Source organism: Lynx rufus, unplaced genomic scaffold, assembly GCF_022079265.1.
Source record: "Lynx rufus isolate CCGP_SWC_20201006 ecotype Redwood Valley unplaced genomic scaffold, mLynRuf1.p SCAF_15, whole genome shotgun sequence".
NCBI lineage: Eukaryota > Metazoa > Chordata > Mammalia > Carnivora > Felidae > Lynx > Lynx rufus.
The window spans coordinates 19,680,078-19,706,097 of record NW_025814829.1 but is presented as its reverse complement, the minus strand read 5'-3'; the positions used below and the strand labels follow the sequence as shown (position 1 = coordinate 19,706,097).

The following is a 26,020-nucleotide window of genomic DNA, read 5'->3' as shown; positions in this document are numbered from 1 at the left end:
CACCGGGAGCCCTGGCCTGGGTCCTCTCTGTTATTCATTAGCAGCCCGGAGCTGCCCCTTGGGCCAGGGATCAGAGTGGCCTGGACCAGAGCAGTCTGGGGAACTGGGGTCCTCTTTTCTCTGAATGGATGGAGATGAAGGGGCCCCGGCAGGTGCTGGCCACCCCCCTCACTCTGGGCTCCGGTGGCTTTTTCGCTTAGCCCGGAGTCACAGCCCCCCGCGTGCTGCCTCCCCTGCCGGCACCTGCCCCTACTGGGTTGGTACCGAGGGCCAATCTCAGAATCACGAGTGGGGGCACTCTGCCCTCCCACGTGGAAGGTTCTGTCCTCCTCCTGACTCTGGAGAAAACTCAAAATGCTCGGTTTAGGCCTGGGGTGGAATCTCCACGCCGCTCTTGCAAAGATAGAAGCTTTTATCTGCAAGCTGCAGGGTGTCTGCAGCCCAGGCGGGCCTGGCCAGGGGCTCCAGCATTCCAGAGGGCCCTGAAAACATAGCTACTTCCTCAGGGACAGGTTTCACAGGTATGTGTACCCTGCTCTCCTAAGGACCCTGGGCTACAATTAACGACCCGCTGTTACTTTCTTGAAAGCCTTCATCAGTCTTGAACAAGGGCAGGATATTTTCATTTTGCCCTGGGCCCCTCCTGTTATGTAAGCTGTCCTGTTTCACTTTTTGTTGTCCACCCTGAATTTTGCACTATGGAAACATGTTGCTATTTTTTTTTAACTTAATAACAAAATACCAAAAAGGATAAAAAGAAAGGAGGACACATTTATTATTTGTTGCACACGTTTTGAAACAGTTCACACGTCCATTGGTGCTGCATACACAGGATACAGAAGCCCAAACGCCACACATCCCATCCACGGTCCGATGCACTCCCAGGAGAGCCTGTGTGAGGTGTAGAATGCCACTCCCAGGAAGGACATAGAGATTGCGGCCTGCTCCCAGCCACCTGCTCTCTGCCAGATCCGTGCGGCTGCCCGGGATGAGCCAGCCCTTACTCCACAGCTGGGTGGGCAGACGAGGCTCCCCAGACTCTCCTGCTGACCCCTTCGCCCCTGCAGGATCCCCTGCCTCTGGGAGTATCTTCAGAGTCAGATGCCATCAGAAGTCCTGGGCTCACGTCCCAGCTTTGCTCGGAGCTCAGGGCCAGATACGTCTGTGTAGACAGGAGACTTCCACGGAGGGCATGGATGTGGCTTGAGAGCCTCGGAGTGGTCATTTTGCCCACCCTCTTCAGGCTGGGTCCTGTCTATGCTATCTGTTGCCGGAAGAATCTGCAGGGAGAGGGAGTCCGTGAGTTTTCCAGGTCCCTCATTTCTAGCATTTGTCACTTATGTGGATTTCTTGCCTGAATCATTGATGTTACAGTTTTGGCTCAGTTCTTACTAGCTGTAAGAAATTGGGATTCTCCTGCCCCATAAATCTCGCAGGACCAAACATGCCCCCAGTCTGAGAACAAGCTTTGAGGATCAGCATAGAGAGAAAAGCCCTTCTTCAAGGGTCATGGAGAAGCCACTGGCCACTCAGCACGGGAGGGAAGGAGCACTGCTGCCCTCTGGTGGCCAGTCAGCAGAGCATCAAGGAGCCACTCAGGGGGCAGGATCCCTTTTGCCTGTCTCTGGGATATCAGCTTTGAGTCCTCAGGTAAATGAAAGTTCTTTCACTGTTCCTGGAACACAGCAAATTTGTCCTCACCTCAGGGCCATGGCTCTTTCTGCTCCCTCTCCATGGAATGCTCTTTGTCCAGATCTCTAATGAAAGTCATCTGTTCATTCTCTAGTCCTGGGGCCAAATGACACCTCCTCAGGGAAGCCCTCCTGGACCACTTTGTCTGAAACAGCACCAACCCCAGTCTCTGCCCCTTTCTATCCCATTACCTCGGTTGCTTTGTCCAAGCACTCATCTGCTATTTGAAAATATCTGTTTAAATTCTGTGCCTATCGCTTCTCTCCCTAATCGGAAAGCCGGGTCCAGGAGAGCAGGGTCCTCGTTTGTTTCATTTGTCACTGGACCTCGGCGCATTGTACATAGCGGATGTTCAACAATACTTGTTGGAGAAATAAATAAATGCATATCAACAAGAGCAACTGAGATTTAAGCAGAGCTTCTGGTCCTCGAAACCATATACTCTGAGGTCGGCAGGACACAAACCACCCCCATTTGACAGATGAGCCAGCTGAGGCTCGGAGAGATTTAGAGGAGTTGTCTGCGCATCCAGCAGAGAGGAATGAGCCCGTCCTGGGTGCCTCTCCTGGGCTCCCTCCGTCCTATGCCCTGGAGGCGGCGGAGTACCGTTCCAGGCCTGGACAGTGGCCACCAGGGGTTGAGGCAGGCCCTCGCTTTCTGGCGCTGGTAGCCGGGGTGGCCTGAGCTGCACCCTTGTCCAAAGCTGTGCCGTGGCTTTGCGGGTGCATGGCGGTATGGGCGAGGAAGGCCAGTCCCCAGGAGAACGTAACGGGACTCCAGACACAGTGGCCTGTCTGCAGAGATGTGCGTTCTGGAGCGAGAGTGCGTTTGGGGAGGGCAGGTAGCAGGAAGGCTGGAGCCAGCCAGGGTACGGTGACTCCTCCCGGCCCGAGATTTGGCTGTGACATTCTGGGTTCCATCGGGACCCCTGAGGGCCCAGCCCTGTCCTCACTACACTCAGCCCGAGGCAGGGGCTGTGCTCTGATCTGGGCCCAGCACAGATATGAGGGTAGTGCCTGGGCTGGGCTTGGGCAGACGGGGTGGGGGTGGGGGGTAGGGAAGGGCTGGTGGGGGCTGGGATGCCCAGGCCGTGGGCAGGCTTTGTCTGGGCATCAGAGCGGGAGACTGAAAGATCAGCAACATCTACTCCTGGACTGGTCTTCCGGTGAGAGCTTGATGGAGTCTGTGAGGTAATTCTCTAAGATGCTTCGATACTGGGGAAGGAAAAGAGAAGTCAGAGTTCACATCCTGAGAGGCAAAGATGCCCACCTGCCTTCTCTTTCTCACTGGCCAACGGTGGTTGGGCTTTTTTGTCCCCTCCCCATTGCGTTGTTAGGAAACTAACAGCGGGGGTGGGGGTGGGGGTGCGGGTGGGGCACTGGTCTTCCCCACCCTCCTCTGTCCTCACCTCCTCCTCCAGCTTCTTCCCAGGAGCCCAGAGCAGTTGGCTGGCACCAATCTCCTGACCTACAACAAGGTCCCATAACTTTCCATTCTCCAGAAGGAGCATGGAAGTGGCCAGTGTCACCTAATCCTTGAAAGTGTCACCTGAGGTGACATCTGACCTCCGGCAGAGATGATGACAACCCTCTCCTGATTTCTGCTGGAGACCTCTCCCCGCAAACACCCCCACACCCACCCTTCGTTCACCATGTCTGCCTCCCAGCCTCCCCCACGGCCACCCCTGGCACCTGAGAAGCCCAGTCAATTCTCTGTCCTCCCCCAGATAGACTCAGCCTTTCCACTGGGCCTATTTGGCTCTCTGCTACCTTCCCAAACCCCTGTGTCCCAACACAGCTGGCCACTTCTCTCCCAGGACCTCTTGGCTCAGGGTGAGGCTGGGGTGGGGCAGGGGGCCCTTTCTCCAGGAGATGAATACTAGGGCTAAAGGGTCTCTTCTTAAAGGGACCCCGTGTCTTTATTCTGCCCGGCTCTCACCAGTCACTGGGCTTGGCATCCGTGCTCCCCCACAGCTGGTATCATGTGGGTCAGTGGCCCTCACCGAGCAGCACCCATCACCACTGGTGAATGTCACAACCCTGTCCCAGGAGATGGCATCAGGCCTCACTTGCTACACCCTGATGATGGTAGCTCCTGAGACACAGGAGACGGTCCCCTGATGCCCCATGACTGAGGGGTCATTTAGCCTCACATGCAGAGGTCATGGTGCGGGGCCTGGGATCCAGCCCTTTTTCATATAGTTTGTTTCCTGAAAGTCCCTGTTTCTCGGTCCTCCCAGGTTGGGTCTCAGGGCCTCCTTAGTCAGTCTCGGTGATGGGCCTTGAGTATCGCTCAGCAAATTATTATATTATTTTTTAATGTTTGTTTATTTTTGAGAGCGAGAGAGCCAGAGCATGAGTCGGGGAGGGGCAGAGAGAGAGGGAGACACAGAATCCGAAGCAGGCTCCAGGCTCTGAGCTGTCAGCACAGAGCCCGACGCGGGGCTCGAACTCACAAACCGTGAGATCATGACCTGAGCCGAAATCGGCTGCTTCACTGACTGAGCACTCTCCCCTCAGCAAATTATTTAGAGTTATTAGAATTTATATATATTTATTTTAATAGGAAGGATGAATGCTGGGGGTTGGGGGGCAGTGTATGCCCTGCAAATGAAGGTCTATCTCTCTGGAGATGTCCCCACACCCCAGATTGATCTCCCCCTCTGCTGGGGAGGATCTTAGCCCACCGATTACGGACCTGACCCAGGGCACCCCAGGGCTTCCCCGGCTCTCACCCTGGGAGAGCAGAGTCCCACCCAAGGAGCCTGAGAAGACAAAATGGGGCCAGGTGACTCCTTGTCCCCAGCACCTCCCAGGCCTGGTGTGTGGGCTCCAGCCTCTGCAGCCCTGGATGTGTCCTGTCCTCCACCTGGACCCTGCCGCTACATGCGGGGCCCTCTCACTCCACGGAGCTGATGTGGTTAAAATCCCGACACTTCCGGATCTCCCAGTGAGGGACAAGGGAGGGCAGAGCATCACTGTCTAAGCCCCTTTTACCCTGGTGACCCAACTCTCCCTGAAAGGCAGGTTTGGGAAGCATTCTCTGTTTTGTCCTTTGTGGGTCCCTCTGTCATCATTCAAGCCAGAGACCATGACCAGGATCAGGAACTTTCCTAACTGGGTCTTTGGACCCTGGGGGCAGGACTGTTGCTTCATCACCCCTGAGTGTGCCCGCCCCCATGTCCACCCGAGGCCCAGCGGAGGGTCCCAGAGCCCCTCATGAACAGAAACCGTGCCGTTGTCCGCAGCACCAGCCTGCAGGGAAGGGGGTGTGGGGCCTCCCGAGCAGCCACAGAGTTTGCTGAGCTCCTCTGCACTCTTTCTAGATCTTTCTAGATTCGCATGGGGTTCTGCCTCTGGAAGGGGTGAGAAACTTCCTCACTCATTACACTGGAGAAGCCTGAGGCCTTCACGCCGGCCTTCTGAACCCGATAACATTCACATGTCCCCAGGTCCAGATCACCCGAGTGCTTCCCATCTGTGACACCATTGTAGGTAATAACGGCGTCATCTCGCTCCTCGGATTTCCCACAAAACTTCTAAGCAACCAGCGGGCCGTAATTGGGTTTCCTGTGTAGCTCTTTTCTCCAGGCCTCTGTCCTCTTGGCAAGATGTGCATCCCAGTGCAGAGCAAACCGGAAGTGTCCTCACGCGTGCACCTGCTGCACCTAAGGGATGTGACTGTGCCGGCCTGTCCCTTCAAGCCTGGTCGCCTCTGTGGACCTGCCTTTAGACCCTGCAACTGGAGGACCTCAGAAAGGTCCTGTGATTCCACCAAGCTTACCCGCTAGCCAGCCCGCTTCCCTCCTGGGCATGGCGATTGCGTCCTTCCCCAATTACCCCTCAGGAGCCGGGCCTCCATGCTGCAGCTCATGCTACAGGGGAGGGCCTGACAGCCCCAGCAGGGATGATATTACCAACTTGGTAAGAGCAGAATCTCATCCGTGCCAATCCCCTTAAGTAGGTGGTGTCCCTTCGTATCATATTTTGGAATAACTAAGTATCCTAGTCCTTGAAAGCGGCCAGACTGGGGGGCGTCTGGGGGGCTCGGTCGGTTGAGTGTCCGACTTGGGCTCAGGTCACGATCTCGCGGTTCGTGGGTTCAAGCCCCGCCGTCGGGCTCTGTGCTGACAGCTCAGAGCCTGGAGCCCGCTTCGGATTCTGTGTCTCCCTCTCTCTGTGCCCCTCCCCTGCTCACATCTCTCTCTCTCTCTTTCAAAATTAAATACACATTAAAAAAAAGAAAAAGAAAGTGGCCAGATTGGGACCGTAAAGTAACCACCTACCATCTTTCCTTTCAAAATGTTCCCCGAGTACCTATTCTGGTGCCATGTTCACAAATCACTCCAACCAGAATTCACTGCAGAGCTCAGGCATTTCAAGGAAGTGTGGATGTCATGTGGCCCGTGGACTGAGTGCATCACCCCCTTCCTCCCGTGATGCTCCTGCTTTCCCCTCTCTTCTCTAGCTTGGTCCCGAGCATTCCATCCGAGCGATCGTGCATCTGACTGCCAAGCTGAATAGCTCCCGATTCCTTCTCTCCTACATTCAACCATCATGAGCCCCTGAGGCTCTACCTCCAACGTCTGTTTAGTCCACCTTGCCCTGCCATCTCCATTCTCTCAGGCTTGGGCTATTGCAGTACCTTCCCAACCACCCACTGAGCCCATCTTCCATGAAGCAGAAAACTCCCTTGCTGAAAACCCTTATACACAGCTTCCATTTTAAAACAGCTACCTTCTGTCTATCTATCTATCTGAGAGAGGGTGTGAGTGGGGGAGGGGCAGAGAGAACGGGAGAGAAAACACTGGAAGCAGGCTCCGGGCTGTCAGCATGGAGCCCAGAGTGGGGCTCTAACCCAGGAACCCTGAGACCACGACCTGAGCCGAAACCAAGAGTCCTATGCTTAACCGACTGAGCCACTGAGGCGCCCCCAGCAACTTTTTACTTAGTGCTTTCTCTGTACTAGGAATTGTTTGACTTGGTCCTCGCAACAACTCCATTAGGAAGATATTATTTGTACTTTAAAGAGAGGGAAGTGGTGGCTTAGGGAGGCCGTGTGACTTGTGAGTCAGAGGGGGAGTCAGGATTTGCAGCCTGGGGCTTCCTCCCCCACCCCAGCCTGGGGCTTCCTCCCCTTGCCGCCTCTCACATCTCCCCTCAAACCCTCCAGCACCGTGAGCACGACACCTCCCTGGGGAGGAGGGGAGAGGCCCTTGCCGGAAATGTCTTTGAGAACTCATCTGACCTCACGACACAGGTGTGCAAACTCCAGTTTCCCTTTAAAAGTGCACGTGCGTTTTACAGTCTATGCTCTAGTAATAATGGTTGTTCTGTTTTAATGGGAAAATATTTCTCCTCCACGTTTCTAAGGAAAAGGCACACCCTGCGGGGCTTCAAGGTGCCAGGTGAGCCCCTGTGTGCTTCGGGTCCAGCAGCGCGGTCTGGACACCATGCGCCCGCTGAGTGAAGTCCAGGCGCTTGGTGGGGGCTCTCTGAGCCTTCGTGATCCGTGCTGTTGACCCTGTGGGCCTCATCGCTCGCCCCACACCCCCACTTTCCTGCATGCCACATTTCCTCCTCTTACAGATGGACCCACAGTTGCTTCCTCACATGAGCCCTGTGGATTGGTGCCTGGGCCTCTGGCCATGCCCTTCTCTCTCTCCTTGTCCTGTGCCTGCCCCTCCCCCATCCTCCCGTGGCCACCTGCAAACTGCGCTTTGTCTTTCAACACCCAAGTCACACGCCACTTCTCTGGGGACCATCCTTGCCCACCCTCGCCACCAGCCACCACTGAGTCATCTCCATGCCTTGACTTTGCCCCCTCTGTGGCACTTACCTCTGTGACAACCTGTTTGTGAATATCCTACTCCTCTACCTGACCTTAGAGCCCCTGAGGTCTGTATCTCCAGCCCTAGCCTGACAACTCAAGAAATGTTTATAGGATTGCATTATTTCCATCTTATAGATGAGGAAACTGAGGCTCAGAGGAGTCATATGCCCAGGGGTCCACTCAAAAACACCAGGGCAGGATTCAAATGTAGGTCAGTTTCGCTGTGGATACCATACTTGTGACTTCTAGACTTCTCATCAGTAAGTTTCCCCCATCAACGTGAGGGACTGACCTAGGGTTGCTCAGTCACTCTTTTGCCAAGTAGGATGGATATTAAAAACAACAACAACAGGGGTGCCTGAGTGGCTCAGTCTGTTGAGCGTCTGACTCTTGGTTTCGGCTCAGGTCATGATCTCGTGGTTCATGAGTTCAAGCCCCGCGTTGGGCTCTGTGCTGGTGGCCAGCACAGTGCCTGCTCTCTCTCCCTCTCTCTGCCCTTTCCCTGGGCTCTCAATCTCTCTCTCAAAATAAATGAACAAACATTACAAAGAATAAAACAACAACAACCAAGCAGACAAGCTTCATAAAGTGGACACAGCAAGAAGATGTAACTTTAAGAATAAAGGACACTCCAATCGACAGCTGACTGGATAAAGACGTGATATATATATATATATATATATATACACACACACACACACACACAATGGAGTATTACTCGGCAATCAAATAGAATGAAATCTTGCCATTTGCAACAACATGGATGGAACTAGAGGGTATTATGCTAAGCAAAATTAGAGAAAGACAAACATCATATGATTTCACTCATATGTGGAATTTAAGAGACAAAACAGATGAACATAAGGGAAGGGAAGCAAACATAAGATGAAAACAGAGAGGGAGACAAAACACAAGAGACTCTTAAATACAGAGAACTGAGTGTTGCTGGAGGGCTTGCGAGTGGAGGGATGGGCTAAACGGGTGATGGGCATTAAGGAGGACACTTGTTGGGATGAGCACCGGGTGTTATATGTAGGGGATGAATCAGTGGATTCTACTGAAATCATTATTGCACTCTATGCTAACTAACTTGGATGTAAATTTAAAAAATAGTAAAAAGAAGAGAACAAAGGGCACTCCTTCTTCAGAAAGGACAGATGCTGACCACACACAGACACTGGCTGTGGGCCGATGGAACTTCTCCATGACTCAGCATTTGGCAATCACTGTTCTGTGTTGGTGCAGGATCATTTATCACCTCTCACCATACAAGGTCAAACAACCTTCTTCAGTTTCCAGGGGAGTGGCATGAGCAGGCACATCTGTGGCTTGAGAGCCAGCATTACAGGCTGTATCATAAAAGCCACAGCCCTCGGTCATGTGCTCGAGACGGACATCCCCTGCTTCCTTTTAACATGAGACAGTGAGGGCTGGGGGCCGGGAGGGGAAGCATACGAATATAGCTTGTGTCCGGCCAAACCCTGCGATTAAGGCTTCTCCCTGGGCAGCCTCTTGGGGGTGGTTGCTGCCTCTCTCCTTGGTGGACGACCGCAGACGGGGCCACGGGGCACTTCCGTCCGGGGCAGCTGGCAGCACGGGGCCAGGCCGCCGATCGACCGCAATGACGGCAGGCACTTCCACATCGGGGACACCCCCCATCTCCCATCCTCCTTTCTTCAATTCAAAGTCATTGCTGTGATGAGCTTTCCCCCTCTCCTGAGAAGCCCACCGTGATTAAATGTGGCAGAAGAATGAGACAAGCTGAGCCCTTCCCTGCGCCAATGACTCGAACCCTTTTCTGAGTTTCCAGACTCCATATTGGAAGGGGAAGAAAACCCTGTTACTGCTTCCAGGCAGCCTTCCCTGATCTTCCCCTCGTCCCCCTTCCCATCCCTCACAGCTGGGCTGCGTGCCTCCCCTCCCCCTGCCGCTGGGGCCACCTCACCAAATCCTTTCATGCCATGCACCTGTACGGTAACCACACATGGGCCTATCGGGCTCCCCTCCAGAGAGCCAGGGTCCCCGAGCCCTACACGCTGCCGGCCACAGAGGACACCCTCCACACGGGGGGGCCCACAGCTGTCCATCTGTTTGCCTGGAGGATGTCATCCACTCCTGCAGACCTGATCGTCCATCTGGACAAATGCTTGGCGCTGTGGGGCCTCTCTCGCCAGTCAGGACCGAACTAGACCATCAGCTCCCAAACCCTCCCTACATTAGAATGTCTCCGGGGGAGGCACAGAAGCGTGTATTTTAGAAACTCCACAAGGGATCATCAGCCGGACCGAGGGACCACTAACTATATAACCCAAGGTAGGTTTAGACTTCTGGCACTCTGGGGTTCCAGAACCAGAGCACTGCCGAGCCCATTCAGCAACTAATCGAGACAATGAGCCGTCCAGTCCCACCCGCATCCCTACCTGGGTCCGGTGTGTTGTTCTCTGAAGCTCCCCAGTTTCCCATCCTCGGGGCAGCCCTGGAAGATGATACCACCATAGCCACTTACCCTGGACAGAGCCCGGCTGGCCAGCATCTCGAAGGCCTGTACCACGTTGATGTCATTCTTGGCACTGACTTCAAAGTAGGGGATATCTTTCTCTTTACACCAGCCCTGGGCCACCTCCTGGGGCACCTGAGTGAGGGGAAGAAATGATCACTGTATGTATCACCGTGGCCACCGTCATCGTATCGCCCTCTCTCATTACCACCCTCGTGTCTCGCCATCCCCACTACTACTCCCATTTATTGAGAAACTTCCATGTGTCTGAAATTCCACATGGGTTATTTCTTTTTTTTTTTTTATTTTTATTTTTTTACCTTTATTTATTTTTGAGAGACAGAGAGAAACAGAGCACAAGTTGGGGAGGGGCAGAGAGAGAATGGGACATAGAATCCGAAGCAGGTTCCGGGCTCCGAGCTGTCGGCACAGAGCCCGATGCGGGGCTCGAACCCATGAACCGCGAGATCGTGACCTGAGCTGAAGTCGGACGCTTAACCGACCCGGGAGCCCCTCACATGCGTATTTCTTAACATAAGTCTATGAGGTGGGCCTTTGTGAGCTCTGTTTTCCGGATGAGGAAAGTGAGGACTGGAGAATATAAACGTGCTCAGAGTGTGTGGGGTTGAGCAGGATTTGAACACAGGCTCGGCAGAACGAGAGCCCAATGTACTATATGCTGCTTTCCTAAGGCTCCTTCTTCAGTCTCTTTGTAAGATAAACATGATAGACACTAGCCGGGGTGGAAGGCTTCCTTCCCCTGGGCTGGCTCACCAGGGCCCATGCCCAGGAGGTCTGTTGCTGAGCAGAGACTCAGGTCCTTGCTAACCCTCCTTCCCCAGGGTAGAGTCCGAGGAACAGTTGATAAGCCAGATACTGTGTTAGATATCTTGTCATCCTCACTCATTCAATCCTCCCAATGACCCTGTGAGATGGGTCTTATCGGCTCAATTTAGAGATCGGAACACTGAGGCTCAGAGAGGTTCAGCGATTTGCCTCAGATCACACAGCTGAGAAAGGCAGAGCTGCAATGCAGTCCAGCTCAGAGCTCCTGTGGCATGGGCACTGCCCTCTGCAGGGCACTGCAGGAGAACGGTACCCTTTCTCCCTCTCCCACTGGACCATTGATTCCTTGAGCTCAGGCTCACGGTCTCCTCAGCTCTTGGCCTGGCAGTGTGGGCCACTCAGTACAGGCAGAATGAGTACATCTCTACCCGAATGCAAATGGCTGATCAGAGTTTGATCTTGCTGGTTTGGAAAACTCCTGAGAGCCCTGGGAGTTACTTCCAAAGACAATTGGAACCATTGACTTTAATGCCTAATGAATTATTTCAGGGAGGAGGAAATGGCCTCCTCCCTGAATATGGAACATTGGCTGTGCTTGGTACTTTGTAGTCATGATTTCATTTTGCTTAAGGGAGCCAGGGTTTTTTTTATCCTGAAGAAAGGACATTCTGCCCCTCTCCCAGAAGACAGCACAGCCAGGGGCAATCAGAGAATGCCTCCCTCCTGCAGGTCCTAAGGATGGCTATCTCATTGCGATTAAAGGACGCATGACTGTCTCGGCTCCCTGGTCTCAGGAGTGGCGGCAGCACCGGAGGCTCATGGTGGCCTCCCACAGAGCCTCTGTTGACACCAGTATTGCCTGGCACTGGGAGACTCGCCTTGGGAGACTGGAGGGTGCAGCCCCTTAGGTCGACTAAGCAGCCTGCCCTTTGGGGAACTAGCTGACACCTCCATACCCCGTGCCTGGGTTCTGGGGGGAAACCCCAGGCCTTTTAGTCTCGGCCTCTGATCTCCAAGACCTTCCTGCCTTTACGGGGAGGGGTCCAGAATTGGCCAGGACTGCTCCCTTCCATGGAGCACAGATGCCCAAGGCCTGGTGAGCAGGCAAGAAGGTTCACAGCTCAGGAACATGCTGAACTCTTTGGAGGAAGCGCCAAGGGTAACCCACAAATAAATAAGTATTAGAAATTAACACGCTGTACCTTGACGGGGCCTTAGAAATGCAAAGGGCTTCCTATCTTTTAAAGTCCTTAAGTGTGAGGACTGGACTCAGGCTTTTCACTGTGCCTTCCCCCTGCCCACCCTCCACCCCCACCAGGTGATGAGCATTTTGCTGAGCACATCACTGATGTTCTGGGGTTGCAGTAAAAACCATAGTCAAGTGAAAAGAAGCCAAAGGACTCTGCTTCTCCAGGATGTAGGGAGATCTTTTATACTTCATGGCACGAGAAGCAGATGCCCGGATTAGTGCCCAAGGTCACCCGGCAACAGAGCTGGGGGGACAAGGCTGCACCTGCAACCCGCTGATCTCGTCTCCCTTCTCTCCCACTGGACAGTGACTGTGCCTGTCTGGTGCCTGGTTGTGACAGATGTTTTATCTCATTTGTCCCCGATCTTTCTCTGTTGGGTTTACATGGAATGATTAAGTCGCGCTCCAAAATGTCAGTTGAGATTATGTTGCAAATTAACATTCTTTTTGTATGCCCCTTCTCCTCTCCCAAACTGAACCCCAGCAAGCGGGCCTGGGAAGAAAGCCACCCAGACAGCACTTTTCACTATTTGCTTCCAACTCTTGTTACAATTTCATCATTGTCTCAGTCATCTTGTTCTTTATTTATTTATAAAATAATAGCTCTTTATAATTTAGGCTCTGACTGTGGAAATAAACTCAGGGTGCGGTACTTGGGGACTTGGGAAATAGGAAATTTTTGAAAGCTTTCCTTCTGTTAATTTTGCTTTAGGCTGACGATATATACTATTAACATTCTGCTTCTCCTGTTATCTGCTTGTTCATCAGAGGCCAAATGTTTGACAAAACTAGCTCAATTCGCATAGTTTTATTTATGATGTCTTTGCATCTCATATGCATTTTAAGCAATCAATTGTATGAATGTTAACATTAGTGTGTCAAATACATCTGAAACCACTACCAAAAATAACTGAGACTTATTTCAGAAAATATAATCCCCATGTTATGAATCAGTGATCAGTCAGAAACTGCCTTCCTGAACATAGAGCAAAGGATTCACATCCTAGTGAATAAACCCCTCATAGCATAGGTATTTGCAGAACTGTTCTTTCTAGCAAACTAGTATTTTTTCACTATTGCCTTCTGTAGAAGGAATAGGGATTTTAAAAAATCAAAGTCAGCAATTTCTTTAAAATCATTCTGGTGATTGATATATATATATATATATATATATTATTGTTCTAAAACCTACATAAACACAGGATTTGCCATTTTAACTATGCTTAAGTGCACAGTTTGGTGGCATTAAAGCATATTTCCGTTGTTGTGTCGCCGTCATCCCCATCCAACTCCAGAACTTTTTACTCATCCTAAATCTAGCAGTAGACTTTTAAACATTTATCTCCTTTTTATTAAGTGAGAAAAACTCCTGTGTTTTCCCAGCTCATCCCTTGGAGAACGTAAGAGGGAAGGTAACGATGGTTTCTGTGGGCTAAGTTTGCCAAATGCTTCATAGCCATCATTTCCTTTAAGTCCCCAGCCACCTCATGGAATCTGTGTCTGGTCTGCACCTCACAGACGAGGACCCTGGAGCTGGCCCAGGGCAAGCACGGACTTGAGCCCAGAGAAGGAGCTCCTTCAGGTAGCTCTCGGCTAGGCTCGTATGCGCTCATCTCTGTTCAAGTGAGAGCCCAGAGCATGCCTCCCGGCTGGCCTTCTCTGTTCCCCAAGCCCTCTGCTAAGCTGGGGCAAAACAAGGACGTGGAAAGACGAACTCCCCTTGCTTCCCTCCTCCAGGGTCCTCTGTCACCTCCCTGTCCTGGCTGAGCCCTGGCTTTTCCTGGAGTCTCTGTTCCCCCTGTCGCCCTCTCCGGTGGGGGCTGTGTCTACACCCTGCTCACCGCAGACCCCAGAGATGGTGATGAGCTTGGCTGGGGCCTCACTGCTGCCTTCAAATCTCTATTCTTCCTCTCTTTCTGCAGAGCAAAGCTCCTCCCCTGAGGCGTGGATGGTCCCCTCCACCCCTCGAGTTATCACCGGCTCTTTCCATTCTGCTCGTTTCCGTGCTCATCCTGTTGTCTCCACCTCTCAAGGTAGCCTCCCCTGCCCCTCCAACAGAATGCATCTTTTCTCCACTTCAGTTTCTTCTTCCCAGGGCCTGGCCCAGGACCTCTGTCAAATATCAAATCTGGTCTCCCATTCTGTGACCCAGTCTCCTTCCCTTCCACCTCCTCCTGTCCTCACTCCTTCTGTCCTGCCCTTCTGCCTTGGACACTGCAGCTAGCTGCTGTTCCTCCAAACCTTCCCCTGGCTCTCTTCTTTCCTGGGTGGCTTGTCAGTGCCCCCACACCTCTACTCTTCAGCTACTCTCGTCTGGAAGAACCTTAGTCCCAGGTCCCTTGTTCCTGGCTCTCACCCCATACATGGCTGCTGGGGAAAAACAATCCAGACACCAGCTCCAACTCCTAGTCTCCTCCTTCAGCTGAGCCCCTAGGGTCACCCATCTGTTCTTGTCTTTGTCCTTGATTGCTCTCCAGAGTAAATGGCAGAGCTTCACTATGAGTCTTGAGACTTCTACTTGGGCCTCTTTCACTTCCTGCGCAACAGAAGATGGTGCCTCTGATTTCACTGAGAAAAAGTCAGAACCTCATGCATGCATCCGTCCATCCGTCCATCCGTCCATCCATCCATCCATCCATCCACCCACCCATCCATCCATCCATCATTCCAAATGATGCCTCAGTTCTATTACTTTTCTCTATTTGAACCATTGTGAAAACATAGTTCAAATATGATGGCTCGGTTCCTCATTCCTTTTCTCTACTCGAAACACTAAGACAATCTTGTTCAAACGGTTCTTTTTGGTGTCATTTTAGCTTTGTTTGGCACAAGAGCATCTTTTACAAATTAAGTCTGCCTCTATTGTTTTCTCATTGGTAGGCAATAAGGGAAGAGCTCTAATCAATGCTACTGCAGTGGTAAATACCTACACGAGTGGGGTCCCTGCAGCCATGGAGCAGACCGCTTGTCATTGCATAGCCAGATACTCCAATATATGCCCATGGTAATAAAAAGACATATTACTACTTTCCCAGAAAACTTACAGATTCAAGAATTGATAACTGTGATCCCCTACCTGACCCTGTGTAGAAATACTGTTTTACAGGTAAATTCAAATTCCACCTGCCTACCGCTGATGCCTTAATTCCTCCACTCCTTGTCTCTAGACAAAATTGCTTTCACTTCTCAAGTCACAGCATGCTATTTCTTGCCTTTGCTCATGCTGTTTCTTCAGCCTGGAACCCACCTCCCCTAGGAAGCCCTTTCTATATTCTGGGTTTGAGTAAATGCCCTTTCCCTGTGGTCGCCAAATATCCAAGGTATATCTCCGTCATTTTATTTACCATAATGTATCATAAGCATTTTTCAAGTGTCTGTATGCACTATTAGGCTGCAACATTCTTAAAGTAAGGACTGTGCCTGATTCAGCTCCCTATGTGTGGGACCGACCACAGAGCCTGGCACAGAGTAGGTGCTCACGTAATGTTGGGTGGATGAACGAAAGCATGACTGGTACCTGCCGGTCTGCGAGATCAATCTTGTTTCCCAGCACCACCATGGGGTAGGACGGTTCCATCGGAATCGTTTTGGCCAGGACGTCACCCCGCCAGGTATCCAGTGCTTCAAAAGACTCCAGGTCGGTGACATCGAAAGCCAGGATGCAGCCATCAGAGCCTTTGTAGAATGTGGACACCATGGAGCGAAACCGCTCCTGTCCACCCGTGTCCCAGATCTGGAGGGGAAGAGCAGCCGCCCCATTGGGCTGTGATGAGTGCCTGGAGGTAGGCCCAGCTGGGTGCCATGATGTCAAAGTGTCCTTTTGTGGGCAGGAAGCAGACAGCCCTGGCACAGGTGCTTGTGGTCCTTTCAAGCACGGGCAACTCAACCCTGTCGCCCCTGTTCGTGACAGTATCTTCGCACTGTCATTTAGCAACCCAAGAGCACTTAACATCTGAGCTCTCACGTTCCCCCTGGGCCATCAAGACAGGCACAGTTATTCTCACTGTTATTCTCACCTGATAGATTTGGACCCTGGGAATGACTTGCCCAAGGTCACTTACCAACTTTTCCAGTGAACCTGCGACTAGGAATAAGGCCTCCCAACATCTGGATTAGCCCTTCCTCCCCACCCCCGCCCCCCGCCCCAGATCAGGGATCAGCATTTCTTTTTCCTTAAAGGGTCACATAGTAAATATTTTAGGCTTTGTAGACCTAACTGTCTGTTGCAACTACTCAGCTCTGCCTTTGTAGTGCAAAAACAGTCATAGACCATAAGTAAACAAATGGGCATGGCTGTGTTCTAATAAAACTTTATTTGTAAAAACAGGTGGTGGAGCACATCTGGCCCATGAATTGAAGTTTGCTTATCTCTGCTCTAGACCGTTGTAGTTCCTGGTGCACACGGCTGTGCGAGTGGCCATCTAGGGAATGTGGGATGATTTCAGGTACGCGGGCTGAAGAGGGAGAGGCAGAGCAGCTTACCTGTAGCTTCAAAGTTGTGTCATCCAGTATGATAATCTTGGAGAGGATGCTGGCCCCCAGTGTGGTCTGGTAGTCCTCGTAAAACGTCTTGTGCACATACTGGTGGAGGAGGGAGGTCTTTCCCACACTGAAGAAAAAAACCCAAACACATGTGAACAACACACACACACACACACACACACACACACACACATATGCACACCCGGACTGTTCTCAGAATCTTGCCATGCGCCTCTCGCTGCCACCTCTCTGTGATTCTGAATTTCTAACATTTGCAGTCCAAGGACCACAGTGAGCAGTAAGGGATCAGGGAATGGACTCTAGAAGTAAGGACCAGTCCGGGACGCCTGGGCGGCTCTATTGGTTAAGTGTCGGACTTCGGCTCAGGTCATGATCTCACGGTTCGTGGGTTCGAGCCCCATGTTGGGCTCCGTGCTGACAGCTCGGAGCCTGGAGCCTGCTTCCGATTCTGTGTCTCCCTCTCTTCCCTTCCCCCGCTCATGCTCTGTCTCTGTCTCTGTCTCTGTCTCTGTCTCTCAAAAATGAATAAACATTAGAAGTAGGGACCAGTCCAAATGAGGAGAGAAGTTTGCAGAGAGTGGAGCGTCCCACAGGTCAGGTCTTTCCTATATTTGACAGAGGTGGGAGGACAGACGGATGCCAAGTGGCTTGTCTAATCCACATAGCTAGTCACTGCAGAGTTAGGGCAGACCTGGGACCAGTAACCAGACACCCCGACTCCCAGCCTCTTTTGCCCAATTCTCCTCCCTGGTGCCACTCTGAATCAGAGAGAGACCCATGGCCAGTGGGAAATATGCAGGAGGCCTCACTGCCCTTGGGTAGGGGGCTGCTTCCCAATCCCCACACCCTGAGCTGATCTTGGCTTACTCACCCCAGGGCTCCGATGATGATGAGTTTCAGGTCCACCTTCTTCCGGGGATTCATGGAGGGGCTTCGGAGCCTGTAGGGAAACAGAAGTCGTCTGCATGCTGGCCAGAGTCCCGTGTGGCCATTGTCACTGAGGCTGGCCTCTACTTTCCCTTCCTTGATGTGCAGATCACTGCTCTGGGCCCGGGACTCAGGTGGGGCCGTTCTCCAAAGGAGATAGGGGACCAGCAATGCTGCCACCCTCCCTCAGCTTCCCCTCGGGGCCTCCCCAAGGCTGGAAGTGTGGTGGCCCCACAGGACAGGCACATCTCTCACTCTTCAGCATCACCAACCCTGTTCTTGGAGGCAGCCTGGAGCGCCAAGAAGACCGCACGGGGTTGAACAGAGGCCTCGAGGACAGTCAAACCAGCAGCCAGGGGTGGAGGGCAGTGCGGGAAGAGGAGATGGGGGCAGGACAAGGGGTCCATTGTCAGGACTGCCCGAGAGGCTCTGGATGGGAGAGCGCCCCTCCCCCAGCCCGAGGTGTTGCTGCAATCACAGAATCAAAAGGCTCTTCTTTAATGCAGCTGGTGGGGGTATAATTGGTACATGTTTCTGGAAAGCTACTTGGCAGCAACTATTGAGAGCCTTAAAAATGTTCCTGCCGTCCACTTCTAGGAATTTGTCCTGGGGAAATAATCTGAGATGCAGGCAAAGATTCAGGTTCAAGAATGTTCTTGACAGTATTATTTATAAACATCCAACAACAAAGAAGTGGTTAAATAAATCATGGCACACAATAGACTATTAACATGGACTTTTGGAGACTATCATACTAATGTGGGAAAATGCTTATGCCACAGGGTCTAAAAGAAGACAAGACCCTGCACTGTATATACGATACCATCACAAATATGAAAATGCGTTCCTACTTGCATAGGAAAAAGCCTAGGAATAAATATACAACAAACTTAAGTGGTGATTCTGCGTGGTAGGGAAATTATACAATTTAACATTTGTTCTCTGTGCTTTTTAGTATGTTCCATTTTTATTTTTTTTATTTAAAAAAAATTTTTTTTTCAACGTTTTTTATTTATTTTTTTTGGGACAGAGAGAGACAGAGCATGAACGGGGGAGGGGCAGAGAGAGAGGGAGACACAGAATCGGAAACAGGCTCCAGGCTCCGAGCCATCAGCCCAGAGCCTGACGCGGGGCTCGAACTCACGGACCGCGAGATCGTGACCTGGCTGAAGTCGGACGCTTAACTGACTGCGCCACCCAGGCGCCCCAGTATGTTCCATTTTTAAATAACACACATGTCAAACAGGTATTGTTCCTGTAAGAAATAGTATGTTTCTTTCCTATAAGAAAGAAACATGTATATATGCATGTATGCATTTTACATATACATGTACATATTGATTATTTAAAAAGGTTTTTTTGATGTTTATTCACTTTTGAGAGAGAGAGAGAGAGAGAGAGAGAGAGAGAGAGAGAATGAGTGTGGGAGGGGTAGAGAAAGAGGGAGACACAGAATCCGAAGCAGGCTCCAGGCCCTGAGCTGTCAGCATAGAGCCTGATGCAGGGCTCAAACCCACGAACTGTGAGATCATGACCTGAGCCGAAGTCAGACGCTCAACCAACTGAGCACCCCATATTATTATTATTTTTCAACAAGCGAAGGCAAAACTGTTGCAGGGGATTGTGCTTAACTGGCTCTTTGGCTCTACCCTTACACGCGTATGTATGTGTATACAGTTCCCAACTCCTGAGTGCTCCAGACTTGGAGCAGGTAGGCATGCTGAGCAAACCTTGATCTGACTCAGCCTGGCTGAGGTGTCAAAAAGGCCAGTTTGAGTTTCCTTGGGGTCCTGGAAAAAGCTAAAAAACGGACGTTCTGAGGCCTTGGTTCTAATTCTCTCACGTTGCCACCGTGTGACGTTGGATCACTTACTTCCCCTCTCTGAGTCTTGGCTTTCCAACTAGAGAATGAGCAAGTTGGGCACCAAAGACTCAAGGTCCCTTCTGGTTGAAAAATACTTTATCAACTGGAGCTCTAACTCACTGGCCACAAGGGCCTTGCCCGGGGGGGCCTAGGCCCCAGGGACGTAGGGCTGTTAGTGCCCCTCCACGAGCCATGTCGTGGCCCCAGGGTGATTTGAGGCTCGGCTCAGAGCTGTTTGTCCGAAGAGCCAGAGCTGGTGTCACTGGACCTTCTGCGGTAACCCAGGAGGGCTGGCTTGGCATGATGGGCAAGACCTCTTCGTGGTAATCCGCGACAGTCCTTCAAAAAATCCCGACACGGTTTCTGCACTCCAAAGCCCTGCACTAGACACAAGCACGAGCACAAAAATGGACCAAATAGGAAACCACCCTAAGGAGTCATCATGGGAGAAGGCACAGGCTGAGTGATTACACCAAAGACAAAGCATAAAGCGTCCCAACAGAGGCACAGAGAAAGTGCTGGGGGAATTCAGGGGTGGGAGAGAAGCCTCGAAGGAAGGAGACATGTGGTTGTGCGGGGGGTGATATTTCAGAGGGAGGGGATGAAGTAATCAAAACCCTGAGAACAGGTGAATGGAGAGGGTGGATGGTTTGGAAGGGTGAAGCAAAGGGTATGGAGATAGGAAAGCAGGGAGAAGAGGTAAGATTTAAGGTGGGTCCTGGAGGTCCGACCAAGGACTCGGTCCTCTCATTCATTCAGCCACCATTCTCTTTGCTCCGGACAGGCAGAGGAAGATAATTCAAGGTATTATCCAGGGCTGGCATTTTGTCTTGGGTGTCACTGCCCACAGGGAAACCAGCCAAGGGAGAAGTGGCTCAGAAGCTTGTGAAAGGTACATGTCTTCAAGCATCAGTTACTGCTCAGAAGGGGAGTGGGAGCCATGGTGAGCTCTTTCCTAATGGCTTTGGTACAAGATTCCAACCTAGTTTTAAAACCAATGCAGTGCCCTTAGAAAGGGAGTCAGGACCAAAGGGAGGCAGGGACCAGTGGGGAAGGAATCAGCACTGACGGAGTACCTGCAGGGGCTGCTCTGCGTCCTCTGATTGCTTCGAGAACCCTCCCAGTAGCCTTATGAATGAGTCTTGAGACTCAGAGAAGCCAAGTCATTCATATCTCATCCAAGGCCATACAGGTAGTACAGGGATGAGCCAGCGTTTGCATGGAAGGCCAGAGGAGGCTCCTCTGTGCCACGTTGCCTCCTGACCTCTTGAGTTTGAGCCCATGGAATCTGTGTGCATAGGATCTGGGGTGCTGGGCTCCCGTTTGGTGAGCCCCGACAAAACCCTAGCAGAGTTGGAGGGGATGGAGAGAAAGGTGGCCAAAGTGACAAGAGGTACGAACGGGAGCCGAGGGAACGGGTCTGTGGAACAAGAGCTGTTGTGTGAGGATTGACCACCAAGGTCAAGATTTGGCCAGCTTAGTTGGAGGGGAATGTGTTCACACACAAGCTGCCATGCTGGAGTCATATCTGTGCTCACGCTATCCTCTAACATGTTTTCCACCCAGCATTGCATAGAGGACTTTGTGAATGTGCAAACAAAAATATGCATATCATTGTGAGGTTAAATGAATGAATACATTATTATAATATGTTTAACGCCTACAATACATTATTATAATATATTTGCCGGCCGCAATTAAAGGTTCAAGAGATGTTAGCTCTTTCGGGGGCACTTGCGTGGCTCAGTTGGTTGGGTGTCCGACTTTGGCTCAGATCATGGTCTTGCAGTTCGTGAGTTCCAGTCCCACCTCGAGCTCGCTGCTGTCAGCACAGAGCCAGCTTCAAATCCTCTGTCTCCCTCTCTCTGCCTCTCCCCCACTTGCTCTCTCTCAAAAATGAATAAAAATTAAAAAAAAAAAAGAAAGAAATGTCAGCTGTTTTATGACGATTGTTAGCACACAAAACGAGCTTGCCGGACTGACACCATAGGTCTCTATTTTACCACTCAAGAACCAGGTGTCTAGGGGAGTTTAATTGTTTCTCTCTAAAAACACAGCCTAGAAGTGGTAGGACCCGGATTAGGAGCTAGGTTTGGAATCCAGGCCTAACTCCGCAGACCACATCCTCACCTGCTCATTCTACTGTCTCTTCCGTAAAACTAGGATGAAGATCACACACCTGCCACCGGGTGCCCCTGTCAGAGAGGCTCCGGGGCTGGGTGGCGTGGGCTTGACATGGGACAGCGCGGCCAACGTGCTTATGAAGGGGAAGTGGGGTGAGGGCGGGGTGGGTAGAGAGTGTGCATATAACAGAGGATCAATATCCACTACCTGGGAAGCTCTCTGCAGATAATCAAAGATAATATACAACATAACAGTGGGCAAGGAATATGAATAAGCAACCCAGAAGTCTTATGAATGAAAAGCCATCAGCTTCGAAAAGATACTCAACCTTACTAATTTTTAGAGACATACAAAGTTTAAAAATACCATTTTTTTTTTTTTTTTACCTCCAGAGACTGGCACAAATTAAAAGGACTGATGGTGAAATTAAGTGTTGGCAAGTGTATAGGGGAAGCACTAATATGTATTGTTGATAGGCTATGAATAGCACAGCCTTTTTTGGAGGGAAAGTTGACAGTAGCAAAGTTCGATATGCACGGGCCACAGTCTAATTTTAGGCATCTACCCTCAGAACGCACCTATGCTCAAACATACCTTTGTACAAAGACGATTGCTGGAGAACATTGTCGTAACCCGAATGTCCAGCAATAGGAGATTCTCTACGTAAATTATGATCCATTCAGATTCTGGGATACCAGCTGGCTTTAAAAAGAGTGAAGTGGGGTGCCTGGGTGGCTCAGTCGGTTAAGCATCCAACTCTTGACGTCAGCTCAGGTCATGATCTCACGGTTTGTGAGATGGAGACTGCACGGGGCTCTGCGCTGACAGCACGGAGACTGCTGGGGGTTCTTTCTCCCTCCCGCACTCTCTCAGCCCCTCCCCCACTCGCTCTTCTTCTCTCTCAAAATAAATAAATAAACATGTAAACGATCAAGAAAAACAAAGAGTGGAGTAATGAAGTAGAAAAAAAGTGATAATAATTTAAGTAAAAGAGAACATCCCTGAACGTTTTGTACAGCATGATCTCGATTGCGTAAAAGCAAAAAACAACCTTGCTTGTGTGACTGCATAGTTAATATCCTATTTGTGCTTGTCCTGCATACACAGAAAGTTGTGGATAGATACACATTAAATGATTAATAGGAGGTAGGGAAAGGTAGATGAGAAGCTAGGGGCTATTGTTTTATTTTATATACGTCTTGTGTTAACATTTGTCACACAAGGCTTAGTCGTTACGTAATGAAACAGTATCAAATGTACTTAAAGAAACTTAACATTTCTTTATTTTTTTTTTAATGTTTATTTATTTTTGAGAGAGAGAGAGACCGAGAGTGGGCGCGGGAGCAGGCTCCAGGCTCTGAGCTGTCAGCACAGAGCCCGACGCCGGGCTTGAACTCGTGAACCACGAGATCTTGATCTGAGCCAAAGTTGGACGCTGAATCGACTGAGCCACCTGGGCACCCCTAAAGTTCCTTTAAAAAGAGCACATGGGTGGACGACAACCCCAAGTCATCTGAGTGTGATGTCCTGACAAGACAAATCACTTTGGTGTCTGGGGCAGGAGAGGGAGGTCATCTCGTACCAGGGAGTGATCGTGAGTTTTGGAGTCAGCGTTCTTATTCTACCTCCATACATTTGTGACCTTGGGTGAGTTGCTTGACCTTGGTGAGTCGGCTCCCTCATGGGTGAAGTGGGCATCACTTGTGGCTGTGGCTTATTCTGCAGGGGGGCACGTGTCATTTCTGATAGCACAAAAGGCTCCTCCAATGGGGAAGACCCAGATGAATGGTTACTAGTTGCATGGGGGCGGGGCAGAGATCTGATTGGTAGCACCTGCCACTTTCTGTGGGGTAGATACTCCCACCGTGGCGGATTTCAAGCTACCAGTGTGGAGCCTGCTCCAGCACGCCGTAGGAGGAACCCCAAAGATCATCTTCTCCGATCCCCCACCCGGGGCTTGAGCCATCTCGACCTCGTTCATGGAAAGACGGAGCTGGCTCTGCTCCCATAGAGCTTCTTCCCTCCACTAGGGGTGGATTTCTCCTGGGGCCACAGAGAACATGCAATCTTCCTCTGCCACATGCCAGCCCTTCTGAGGTTTAATGTCTTCTCCTTGGTGTTTCTTGACTCTTTCTTCTTCGGATCCTTGTGACTCCCCTTGGCCTTGACTCTGAGCTCCCTTTACCCCACTACCACCCTAGTCCCCTTCCCCTGGATGTGCCCTTCCAGCATGCTGCTGCTGCAGATCCCCTACCCCTACTGCAGACTCTCAGAAGGGGAAGGATTTGCTGAGGCTGCTACTTAAAATAGCCTGGCCCTTGGGTCCCAGGACCCCCTAGGGGTCCCTTGCCCCCTAGCAGCAACAAGGGGGTGTCCAGAACTGTGTCACCGGCGAGGGAAGGCAGCTTGGTGGCAGACACCGGTTGGGCTCACCGAGGAGGCATGTGTAGGTTTCAGACGGTGGCTGAAGTCCCTTCCCACGTCTCTGGGCCCTGCCCTTGGCCGGAGTTCAGCCATAGCTGTCTTTTTAAGCCTCCTCCCGCCCACCCAGGTACCTCAGATGCTTCAAACCAGGGCATCCTCTTAGAGGCCAGGCTGAGTCACCACCCTCTACTGTTAAATAACAGTGACAAGCAGGCTTGGAACGCAGGGCCCTGCCTTCAGCCAGCCCTGATCCACCTCAGACCAGAATCTGCAGGCGACTCAGCCCCCACTGCATGTGACTAACTCCTCTCCCCTTGTTGCCTGGTAGTCCTTCTAAGACTGGAGCCCTGGTCCTGCCCACCTGCCAAAGTTACGGTGTAGCTCAGTCCCTAGGAGCAAGAAAGCCTGGGTTGATGCCCCTGGGCACACACACGTGCATGCACGCACACACACAGGCACACACACACGTGTGCGCATACACACACACCACCCTAGGGTTTGGGGGCCAGTCTTACACGAGCCCTTGGTCTTGGTCTGCTCTCACCATCCTACTTCCCTTCTCTCCCTCCCCCACTGGCCCCAACCGGGACCCAGGTACAATCTTCTGCCTCGCTGGTAAGGCGAGGTGTCATTTCTGCTGACAAGGAAGAAGGATGAGGGAGACCAGTGAGCAGGGGCAGATGAGAATCCTGAAGCAGGCAGTCTCCCCGCTTTGCTCCTATCTACCCCACTTTCAGTGCCTCTCCTCCCTGCTACCACGTCTTGGAAAACGACAAATGCATCCACCCTAAAAATAATGGGATTTACAGTCGTGGGAATAAAGTTTGTCTTTGAAAATAAATGATCTATGGAGCACGAAGCTTTATTGCCCTGTGGGAAGGCTCACGACTCTGCCTTGCCCTCCTAAATCCTAGCAGGTCTGGACCTGCTCCCCTCCAGGCCGTGTGTCCATAGCTCTGGTTTCAGGAGGCTCAGCGCTCGTGTCCTTTAAGTTCTTTGGAAGTATTTGTCCTGTCTCCCCAAGTAGACTCTCAGTGCCCAGAGGACAAGAAAGTGCCTCCCACCTCTCTATCCCTCCGTAAAGCCTGACCCATGCTGGGAATATTGAATCTTCAATAAACAGTCATTCATTCATCCCCGTCTATCCGTCCACCTATCCATTCATCCACCTGTCTGTCCATCCATGTATCCATCCGTCCGTCCATCCATCCAGCATGGGTACTATATGCCTACTATGAGTCCGCACTATGTAGGTCTGAGGGTACAGACAAGTTACTATTTCCATGGGACTTGTGTGGTGGGGCATTGACTGACGAGCTCAGAGAAGTTATTTTTATAAATGCACGCTGCCTGGCAATTCTAGGGCACCCTGCAGGTTATAAAATGCCATCACAGTCCAGTGGATTCCTGAGTCAAGAACAGCTAGTTAGTGGCAAGCTGAGACTAGAACCCAGATCTGTCCAACTCTGTTGACTGGCTTGCCTAGCACAGCAGAGCTGTGCCAGGAGACATATTTATGATTTAGAACAAAAGGACACTTTTCTACTCTAGGAGTTTCTCCTTCCCCAATGAGACGCTTTGGCCAACGGGTTCCACCCAAGGAGGTGCCCTGTCGATGTGGCAAGGCGACCTCGGGTGCTGGCTGGCCTTCCTCTGCTGAGCCAGTGGCAGTGTCCTCCCGCTAAGACTGTTGGCCCGTGCAGAGCCGGGAGCCTGGGCCCCAGCAACCCAGGCTGGGCTGGGCTGGGCGGGGAAGTCCCTTCCACCTGGCTCGCTGCCATGCCCTGGGAGTTTCCCTGGTGGGCAGTGGGGTGGGGGGGTTTCGGGTTGGATCTAAGCCCCGCAGCTGCCAGATTCTAAGCCTCATCCCTGCCTCCATTCCCCACCTCCCTCCCCAAACCCAAATACCTCTAGGGCTTGCTGGGACAGACCGAAGAACTGAGAAAAACTTTCAAGGCACTTACAGCTGTGGCTGCTTAGCATCTGGCCTCCCCTGAGGGCAGGCGGGCCGTTCTCTCTCTCTCGGAGTCTGGGGGTCTCCTCTTAGAGCAAAGGTCTCAGCCGGTTCAGAGGAAAAAGGCTCTGGAGCAGAAGAGCTTATTGAGGCCAAGCTACTTCCTTC

The 26,020-nt window shown here is 51.5% G+C and overlaps 1 protein-coding gene across 1 annotated transcript; it reads right to left on the bottom strand.

The window, feature by feature from the left end:
* Window positions 1–773: 773 nt before the first annotated feature.
* On the bottom strand, window positions 774–26,020 carry RAB7B (RAB7B, member RAS oncogene family). Its single transcript, XM_047077239.1, has 6 exons — window positions 25,863–26,020; window positions 17,431–17,499; window positions 16,539–16,665; window positions 15,574–15,789; window positions 10,031–10,156; window positions 774–2,906 (listed from the first exon to the last, which is right to left on the bottom strand). Exons 2-6 carry the CDS (start codon window positions 17,481–17,483, stop codon window positions 2,826–2,828), a joined length of 603 nt encoding a protein of 200 aa, XP_046933195.1. The 5' UTR covers window positions 17,484–17,499; window positions 25,863–26,020; the 3' UTR covers window positions 774–2,825.

Excerpts from the sequence above, each read along its gene's own strand:
- RAB7B (XM_047077239.1), bottom strand. The coding sequence starts at position 17,483 with ATGAATCCCCGGAAGAAGGTGGACCTGAAACTCATCATCATCGGAGCC. Across the intron at positions 16,666-17,430 it reads ATCATCATCGGAGCCCTGGG|TGTGGGAAAGACCTCCCTCC; the intron begins GTGAGTAAGCCA and ends TTTTTTCTTCAG. Across the intron at positions 15,790-16,538 it reads ACACAACTTTGAAGCTACAG|ATCTGGGACACGGGTGGACA; the intron begins GTAAGCTGCTCT and ends CTTCCCCTCCAG.